Raw genomic sequence first — 10,118 nt, forward strand, 5'->3', positions numbered from 1 at the left:
TGTCTGCACTGTCCCTTTCGGAAAATATGGATTTTTGCTCCCTGTTTTACGTGTCTCCTCTTCTGTGCATAGGAAGGGAGGGGTGCCGGGTCCTGGCAGTTCCTGTCTAGCAGGTTTGTCCCAAGTTTATTCCATTCTCCAGTGCTCCTTGCACAGCAGATGCTGTGGCAGGGCAGCAAAAAAAACGATCAGAGATTGAGTGTGCTGTGAAGGAACTTCTCCATTTTCCATGTTAAGGGCTTTCAAATAAAATGTCAGGCACAGACGAGCCAGCTGTGGGGTCTGTCTGGTGTTATTTGGAGGGAGCAGACCTTCATTCTCCAGCCTGGCCAAACCAATTCTGATACAGTATTTTCTAGAGCACCATTAGATGTAGGTTTTTTTCTCCCTGGTTTGCATGAAGGCAGCTGCACCCTCCCTTTCTCCTCCAGCCATGACATGTGGTCTCCTGTGTTTCTCCAGGTGATGAGCATCCTGAGCAATCCCAGCGGAGTCCCTCCCCAGCCCCAGGCCGACTTCTCCATTTCTCCCCTTCACGGTGGCCTGGACACCACCAACTCCATCTCTGCCAGCTGCAGCCAGCGCAGTGACTCCATCAAGTCCGTGGACAGCCTCCCGACTTCCCAGTCCTACTGCCCTCCCACTTACAGCACCACCAGCTACAGCGTGGACCCCGTGGCTGGATACCAGTACGGACAGTACGGACAAAGTAAGTGCTCTGCTCACATTCCCCCTGCATGGGGAGCAGGAGAGGAGAGGGAGGGAGCACGAGAAGGTGTGGATATACCACACCGTCTTATGTATTGGAAGGGATTCCTGTGGAAATCTGTCCATCTAGAGAGAAAAAGGGAGTTTATTCACCAGACATGGGTGGAGATTGCTCCTCACAGCCTCCCCAACACCTTTGCAGTCCAGTTCAAAAGTCCCAATTGAAATATTTTAGGTGAAACATTTCTATTATTGAAGGATGACTTCCAGCCCCCTCTTCTTCTCCATCTCCAATTCTCACTTCTCCAGAAGCCCTACAACATGTTCACCCTGCTCAGCGAAAGGAAATCCTGGATTTTGATGCCATCCCTTGGTGATGCCGAACACTGTGTGTCTCTTCCTCCTCTGCCCTCCCCAAAGCAAGGCTTGGGACCATGCTCAGAGGTTTTGCTACAAAACACGATAATCCAGCGCCTGTCAGCTGGGCTGGGATTCTGGGAGACCTGGAGTGAGGCTGGAATTGTAATCCTGAACCTAACCCTGAGAGCTGAAAGGCAGAGGGACTCTGGGAGGGTCTGTTCTGCTGCAGGATCCTGGGTCAGCCTGGCAAAGGGCTCACCTGTCGTGTTAAACCAGTAACGAGTGTGCTGGTGTGAGACACTGAGCCAGGGGGGGTTAAAGGTGCATCCTCTTCCTCCAGGAGTGCTCCTGCTTGCCCAGAGCTTGTCCTCAGTGACCTTTCCTTCCATTTGGCTGTGGCTTTTTATTCCCCTCTCCGTCACAGCCCTTTAATGTCTTTAACTTCTCCAGCTAAATGAGAACCGGCTGTGGCTGCAGACGGGATCAATAGCAGCTTCCCCACACCCCTCCTTTTTTTGTTTTTCAGGAGTTTGATCTGTGACCCCTTGACCTTCCCCTCGCTTCTGGATGTGAGGCTGGACACACGTGCTATTGATAAAAATCTTAAACAAATTCCGATACCATGTATTTCCAATAAAGATTCCCTTGGGCAAGACGTTAGTCACACCCATGTGTGTAAAAAATAAAATAAGGAGGACGAGCTATGTTTTCTGGGAGAGAAAGACTAGCAAAGGAGGAGAAAGGAGAAAGAACGATTTGTCTTGGTTTGCTGCAGGAATTTTCACTTGGGCCTCTCCATATGCTGATGAAAATCTCCTCACACAGCTCTATTTATGTTTAATTTGCCCCTTTTTCCTTTTTTTCTCTCACTCTGTTTGTAATAATCTCTGCAAGGAAACAGTTTTCATTGGTAATTAGTCCTGTTAGAGCAATCACTTACATGAGGTTGACCTTGATTTAACAACATTTTTCCTGTCTTTCTCAGTGCCTGTTGCATTTAGCAGCATGCTAATACATGATACTTTTAATTCCTCCTCCTTTTTAATTCCTCACTTCTTTTCAAATGCTGTTTAAATGCCCATCAGTGTAAAGTGACCTCCACAAGATCATTTATTTGTGTTCAGTTCAGATCATATGTTTTTTCCTTCTCTGATGCACCAAAAAAAGTATCAAATCTCTTTTTAGTGAACAGTGATATAATAAAAATGAGGGGTTGTTATGGTGGGGGCAGGCTCTGTGTAACAAGGGACAAAACCAGGGCTTGGAATTAAGAGCTCTATGGCTTTGTTAGGCTTTAGACCTGGCCTGCAGAGAATCTCTCTCTCTCCCCACTTCTCTCCTCCTTGTTCTCTGCTTTATAAACACAAACCCAGACAGCTTTCTCTTTCATATAAGCAAATAAACACCCAAAGGACTTTCAGTAAATTTATGGGTTTATTTTGGCTTTCGCCCTATTGAACCAACCAACTGTATCCTTGACTTCTGGCGTGGGATACCCTGGTGCCTTTGAACTCTTCCCATGGGCACTACCCACAGAAAGCAATATTTGGAGTTCAGTATTTTTTTTTAGATTGCCATCAAATTTCCAATTTCTCCCTGACAGGAGAGTGGAGCCAGGTGGGAGTCAGTCTCTTCTCCCTGGTAACAAGCGACAGGACAAAAAAAAAACCAGTCTAAAATAGCACCAAGGGAGGTTTAGGTTGGATAGTAGGGAAAATTTCTTCATGGAAAGGGTTGTGAGGCACTGGCACAGGCTGCCCAGGGCAGTGGTGGAGTCACTGTTCCTGAGAGGATTTAAAAGACGTGTAGGTGTGTCATTTGGGGCCATGGTTTAGAGGTGAACACAGCAGTGCTGGGTTAATGGTTGGACTCAATGGTCTTAGACGGCTTTTCCAGCCTTAATGATTCTGTGATTCTCAGATTTTGCTCAGTACTGCTCAGGGCAGAATGACCAGCTCTGAGCCCTCAGCTCCCTCCTTTCCCAAGCTCCCCATGGATTCACACAGAGCACAGGGGACAACAGGAACAGTCACAGCCACACTCTGTGTGAGGAAGGACATTCCTCTGCACCTGCAGCCTCTCAAGGACATCATTTAATGGGCTTACCTGAAACATCAGGGGACCAGGATGACAAGGTCTGGATGAGAGGCAGAACGTGGGCTCTAATCCTTTGGCCACCCCCCTTGTAGCCAGAGACACCCCAAGGCAACATTCCAGAGCCCGGTGTCCTAGGAGCACCAGTCCAGCTCCACTGGCCTGACTGCTGCTTTTGGGCTCTGTGCTCCCTCCTTGCAGCCCTGGATAGCTCATCCCATGCCAAGCCCACTGCCTTCCCTCTGGCACTTGCCCTGCCTGCGAGGAGCAGGGCTGCCAGATTAATGTGGTCCTGGCCATTCCCAGAGGCCGGAGCTGTGTTAATGATGCTGGTGATGGAACGCAGAAGCGTGAAAGGAATCCTAATAGATATGACAAGTCTAATAAGAATTTGTGTGTGGAAGGGACCTCCTCTGGGGCAGGAGGATGACAAGACGTTGATGGCTGAAATTTGTTTACTCATTGGCACCGATTGTACATCTCCTGCCAGCTCCTTATTAATCTAATTTGAGACATTACAGTTAGGGAGAGGGAGAGACTTTGACTGAAGCTCAGCTAATGAGCAGTGTCACCATCCTGCCCCCATCCTCTTCCCCCTCAGACCAGGGGGCAGCCGGGTGAGCTGGGATGTGCCATCGCCTCAGGAGCTGGGGCTGTTCCTCACCCAGGGGGGGACAGGGAAAGCAGTTTCCCTTGGGAGGAGGGCAGGCCTAGGGCTCCCAGAGCTGAGTCAGCGCCCAGAGGATGAGTCAGGTCCAAGCCCTGTCCAGGCTTAGTGTGCTTCCACTGAAATCTCTGGAATCATTTCCCCATTGAGAGCAGGAACTGCTTTGTCAACAGGGAGCTGAGCCTGGAAGGTTTATTCCAAGCCTTCTGCTCAGGCTCATCTTCAGGCAGCTCCCTTGGAAACAGCATTTTCCATGGCAGAGGTAGAATTTTAGCTCTTTTCAGTGGCTTCACAGAGAGGTTTGGGGGCCCACAGCAGCATAGGGCACTGCACACCCCTCAGTGTGCTGAACCCCTGCAGGGTCTGTCCTGCACGTGTCTGTGGCAGGACCATCCTCTGTGTGATCTCCTTCAGGAGAGCAGCAGGACCCTCATGCCTGTGCCAACCACTGGGATGGGCCCCTCTTGTGAGAGCCTGTTGGTTACACACCCTTCAGTGCTGAAAGCCACAGCCACTAAATGCTAATTTTGGGCCGTTTTCTCACCCTTCCTCTTCTCCCCTCCTCCTCAGCTGCTGTTGATTACCTGGCCAAGAATGTGAGTCTGTCGACGCAGCGCAGGATGAAGCTGGGAGAACATTCCGCCGTCCTGGGCCTCCTACCAGTAGAGACAGGCCAAGCTTATTGAAGAGTCCAACTGTGCCAACAACCTGCTCCAGCAACTTGGAACCACTGGAGAAAACACCACCAGCCTTCCAGAGATCTGCCTGTACCCAGACCCTACTCCTTCCCAATTCCCTTCCACCTCCACCAACTTGAGCTGCAAAGGAGACGGGAAAGAGCGGGAGGGCTCTCCAAGTATCCAGCTCCTCCAGAGCACTCCAGAGGCAGCTGTGGCCTCTGTGACCTGACTCCTCCTGTGGCCAGAGACAGTGGGTTGGGTACATTTATTAATCCCAAGTTCATGCCCTCCCTCTACTAAACTACCTGGCCATGGCGTTTCGCCCACACTTAAGGACTTTCCATTGATCTAGGTAGTTGGCATAGTCAAAGCCAAATTGATTTTTTTTTTCTTTTTCTGTAAAAAAAAGAGAAATGTTTCATTTTGTTTCCTTTTCTTTCCATTGCTGTAAATTTGGTGAATGTATAGGAAGGAATAACCAAGCTGATCATTAAGGGTGATACAAATCAGGACCACAGAAGACCTATGGACCAAATATAAGAACTTGTTTAAAAACAAAAAGAACAAACCACAAAGACAAACAAACCCAGAAAAACACATATTAAAGTGACAGCAAATTTCCCCACCCCACTCTACCCTCCGTTCTCACTGGTGGCCTCCCAAAGCAGGGCCAGGTTGCTGCTAAGCAGGGGCAGGATGGAAATCCATCCAGCCTGGGACCTTTGGAAAATGTAAATGGCTGCATGAGGGCTGGAGATGATGGGCACAGGCATGAGCAACATTTACTTTTTCTTTTATGGACCAATTTAGAGCTGACTGTCACTGAAAGGACGTGGGCACCAGGAGCAGCAGGAGATGGGACAGCACAGAGGAAGGGCAGCGGATACACCCCAGAGCACAGGAGCTGTTGCTCATCTGGTTGAGAAGGGTGAGGGCTGTTGGTGGCCCTTCCTTCTCTCAGCAGGAGAGGAGTTGGCCCTGAGAGCAAAGACAAGAGAGTGCAGAGTCAGAGGTGTTTGTGAGCTCAGTGTGCAAAGCCAGGGTCTTCTGCAGGGCTCACCTGAAAGGAGATGGTGCTTGGTCTGGAGGTGCTTTGCCACAGTCTCTCACTGAGGGATGGATGTGGCCTGGCCTGAGGTAAAAGGGATCTGAAGAGTCTTTCTAGCAGCAGCTTGGAAGGAAAGGTGCTCTCAGATGCAAGATTGCACCTCTTTGTACTGCAGGAAAATATTTACCTTCCCGAGACATTCCTTATCCTTTGGCTGCCAGGAGAAATGTTTGCCCCATCCCTCCTCCTGGCTCTTCCCACACCCATCTCATTCCGTGTACTCTTCTGTACAACTCAGTCTCTTGGTCCCTTCCCTCTGCTTTCCATTTTGGTGGTAGAGCCTCTCTCTTTCTCTCTCTTTCTCTCTCTCTAAGCCAGACCTTGTTCTGGATTTGTCACCCCACTCTTCTCCAGCAGTGAAAAACAGTGCTCTCACTTTTGTGTCACCTCATTGCACTGCTCAGATAAGCACAGTTTAAATAGTTTCCCTTTTGCATGTGGGGATGGATGATCCTTGATGATTCTTAAGCAGATATGTAATATTATGGATTTTTTCCCCTCACCTTCCTGTGTTGAGAGGATTCACTTGAAGACATTTGATGTGGAGAGGGCAAGGAAAGCTGCCCCAGGGATAAACACTGGGATGCACAGAATCTGTGCCACCAGAAGCTGGTGTGTGAAGTCCAGTGACAACAGGCAGTGTTTATGTCATCCATGGGCTGTTGGAGTTTATCATACACTTACTGTTTGATATTTCTAGGATAATGAATGTCTGCTTTCGGTCACTGGTGATAAAGAGGGATCATGAGGTGGGATGAGTCTGGCCTGGGTTGTTAAAGGAGACACTTTCCACTTGCTCTCTTTTCTTGCTTCTTCCATTCTTCCCAAATAACCTGTTCTTGTTTTTGCAGCTGAAACAACATTTTTCTGGGGAACTTGCTCCAACATCATTTATCATGAACCACCAAGCCACTTCCCTTGAGCCATATGGAGAAGTACCTGTCCTGGCCAAAGCAGGGGTTGGTTTCTGATGTTGCCCAGTATCCTCTTGGAGCCACATATGGCTTCCATCAGCTTTGCTTTACGGCTCTGACAGAGCCAGCTCTACATTCCCAAAAGCATTTTCATACACCAGCTTGGCCTCTCACATGGATATGTCTGTGCAGGAGCCCTGTGAGAGGTGACATCTGCATCCTGAGGTTGATTCCTGTCCTTTATGCTCCACAAATCCCAATTCAGCTTCTGCTTGTCCAGCTATATCACACACCAAGCTTCTCTCTAGTTGTGAAAAACATTCCTTGGATCACAAAGCTTTTGAAGCACTTGCATTCTTCATTCCCTTTCTCAGGACAATCTGTGGCACCTACAGCTGCTTGAACAGGTGAGGCCAAAGGGACTGATTTCCTCCAGGTGACTGAGTAGCCAAAACTCCCTGGATGAGCTGTGTTACCTGAAGGACTCTCCCTGCTTTGCTCTAGTTTGAAATCTTGGAAAGCAACAAAAACCCCACTGGTTTATAGTGTTTACATGTTAGAACTGATCCCTGTTGAATTCCAGTTCTGGCTTAAAAGCCGTTCCCAACAGTAACCTCCAGCCACACATGAAGTGGGGAATCAAGGGTGTCTCCATGATGGACACCAGTGAAGGTATCAGTGACTGAAGCACCTGCTTGAACTTGCTCCTGTGCCTCAGCTTCCTCCTGAGCCAACTGCTAAAACAACAGAGCCCAACATTTTCTTACACTGAACAGTATTTAAGAGGCCAAATGCTGATGATTCCCTCCCTGGGAGCACCTTCAAACCTCCATCCTCATTGCCACTGGAACATGGGGTTTGTAGCTGGTGATCTCTTGCCCTGTTACTGCCCCAGCCAGTTGTGATCCCTCATCCCTTATACTGAAATTCCTGACCCAATGCATTCCTTGCTGCCTTCTGAACCAGAAGGAAAGTTCCAGTTTGTCATGAGAATTGCTTGTCCTGCTCTTATCTCCTCTGTTCCCTTACCCACCCTGCTGTGCACACACATCTCCAGGGATCCCTCGCCTGTGGACGGTCGGTCCTCGCCGCACGGGCTCGCGAGGAGGACTCGACCTGAGCTCAGCACCCAGTGCAGGACCCAGAAATCAAAACCATTAAAAAGAGGGAGCACTGCAGGAACCTCTTTGCCAGTTACCTTCGCCAGAAAGTCCGTGGCCACCTGGGCACTGCTGTAAATAGGATTCTTAGAGGACTATGAAACCCCCCCATGCTTAGCACAAATAGCTCTTCTCTGACCTTTCCCTTGTGGTCGCACTTTGTACATTAGTTGGAAATTTGGTCATGTGCTGTATGTTTATAGAAAGTTGACATTTTTTTTATACTAAAAAACACAGTGAGTGCCGTGCTAGTTAAAAAAAAAAAAAAAAAAAAAAAAAAAAAGGAAAACCCTCCCAAAAAAAAGTAAAAAAAGGGGAAGGGAGATGAACTGTAGAAATTTGCCTATTGTGTGTTTTCAAAGTACATTCCAGAATCTTTGGGGTGGGATGGGTTTGATTTTGGGATTTTTTTTATTTGTTTGTTTGTTTCTTTGTTTTAAGGTACGTTCATGTATGAAAGTCAAAGTATTTTTTTGTTTTGTTTCGTTTTGTTTTTTGGATTGCCAACCTCAGTTCTGCTGAAAAGAGACAAACTCAGGGGTGGGGTGGGACGGGAGGGGGGGACAGAACAGAGGGAGGTACCTTGAAGGTGAAACAAAACTGAGCATGGAAGAGTAGCAGTGGCAGTGCTGGACAGCAGGCATTCACTGGAGAGTTGGACTTGTGACCCCTGGGGGTCCCTTCCAAACCAGAATATTCTGTGATTCTGAAACTATGTCAAACCAGACCTGAAATCAGACCCTGAAGAACACGTGGACGTGGCTGGTTGACACCGACCAAGTAGGGACTGAGCAGATACTCAACTCCTGGTGGCTCTGAGGGAACCCAAACATTGTTCTGCACCTCCTCCAAACAGCTCACTGAGCAAAGGGACACACTCAGAGATGTTGTGTCAGCTCTATGTCTGCCTGCAGATGAGCCCTGAAGGGACACGCTCTGGGGACATTCTCTCAGCTCCACAGCTCTTCCCTGCCTGCAGATGAGCCCTGCCATCCCTGGGGAAAGGAACAGTGCCAAGTGGGTTTCTCTGACCTCCCCACAGCCCTGCCTTCACCTCTCCCCACAGCGTGGATGTCGCATCACTGTGTCCAGCAGCTCAGCAGATTGGCTCCTGTCGCTCCGAGACTTTTTGTGTATTTAATGCTTCTAACCCGTCATCCCTTAACACCTCCATGTACCCACCTGGGGAATATCTACATAGCACTCTAGGGCATTCCTTATTCCTAGTAACTGCGGAGATGTCGCTTCTGTGTTTGCCTCATAGCCATTTGCTGGTGTGTGAGTGTGGGTGTGTGGGTGCCTGCGGGTGTGCGTGTGTATATATATAATCGCACCATAATTTATTCAGCTATATGGAGTAGAATAGTAGAAAGAGAAAACTGGTTTTGCTTTAACTACCTGCTGCCTGTAGGTGTCTTTCTGTAACTCAGGCATAACTGTTATACATTAAAAAGAAAAAAAAAAGGAAAAAAAAAAGGAAAAAAAAAGGATTAAAAGTGCCTTTGGGTGGCTTGTTTGCTTAACGCGCTCCGCGGTGTGCCAAGAGCGAGGGGGGAAAGTGGGGAAGCAGAAATATCCGACACACACAGGCAAAGTGCAGATGTTTCTGCTCAAAGAAGCAAAATCGCGGGGCTTCGTTAGTTAATGAGAAGGTGGAAGAGCTGTGTAAATAAATAAAACATTTAATTTCACTGTGACTTTGCGCAAGGGAAGGACAATTACCTGGCCTGTTCTCAACACAACCAGTTCTTTATGCATTCATTTGGAGCCAGCCCCAGCCCAGGCAAGGGAAGGCCAGGGAGGGACCAGGCTGCTCCACAGGCACCTGGCTCTCGTTAATGCCAAAGCCCGGCACCAACAAGCGGAAAAATATTTAGAAACTACGGAGGGATACGTGGCTGGGGGCTTTGCACTGAGTAAGAAAGTGGTTCACCTCTAAACAAAGCCCTGAATTCAAAAGCTGGTCCCATCTGAAGACGTTTTGGCTCTCTGTAAAAGAAGTTGATCTTCATCCAAGTCATGGTGGAGGAATACCCACATGCAGTAACGAGCCTAATTAGCCCCTGGGTTTGAGTTCTACTTGTCTCCAGCAGAGGGGTCAGTCCACGGGACTGACTGGCTGCCCAAAGCCAGGTGAGATCACCCTTAGATAGGATGTGCCAACTGCTTATGTTTGTCTTTTGGCAGCAAAAGAGGCAGAAATCTGCCAGCCTGGAGTTTCCCACAGGCTGGAGAAGGCTCAGTGAAGGAACAAGGACTTTAGGATTGCAAACTCTGCTTGCACTCTTGTGCACCTCTTGATTGTGGCTACTTTATCAACCAGCCCCTTATCAATCTCACCCACCGAGATCCTTTCTTAATCCTCCACCTGCTCCCAATGCCTGGATAATCCACATTTCTGAGGGAAACGAGCACCCACAAGCCAAC

General features: G+C 48.6%; 1 protein-coding gene across 1 annotated transcript; it reads left to right on the plus strand.

The window, feature by feature from the left end:
- Positions 1 to 463: 463 nt before the first annotated feature.
- On the plus strand, positions 464 to 7,959 carry LOC108642023 (paired box protein Pax-7-like). Its single transcript, XM_018086339.2, has 2 exons — positions 464 to 709; positions 4,400 to 7,959. Exons 1-2 carry the CDS (start codon positions 466 to 468, stop codon positions 4,513 to 4,515), a joined length of 360 nt encoding a protein of 119 aa, XP_017941828.1. The 5' UTR covers positions 464 to 465; the 3' UTR covers positions 4,516 to 7,959.
- The last annotated feature ends 2,159 nt before the right edge of the window (positions 7,960 to 10,118 follow it).

This window comes from Manacus vitellinus, unplaced genomic scaffold (genome assembly GCF_001715985.3).
Source record: "Manacus vitellinus isolate BGI_N305 unplaced genomic scaffold, ASM171598v3 scaffold_92_pilon, whole genome shotgun sequence".
Classification (NCBI taxonomy): domain Eukaryota; kingdom Metazoa; phylum Chordata; class Aves; order Passeriformes; family Pipridae; genus Manacus; species Manacus vitellinus.

Excerpts from the sequence above, each read along its gene's own strand:
- LOC108642023 (XM_018086339.2), top strand. The coding sequence starts at position 466 with ATGAGCATCCTGAGCAATCCCAGCGGAGTCCCTCCCCAGCCCCAGGCC. Across the intron at positions 710-4,399 it reads GTACGGACAGTACGGACAAA|CTGCTGTTGATTACCTGGCC; the intron begins GTAAGTGCTCTG and ends CCTCCTCCTCAG.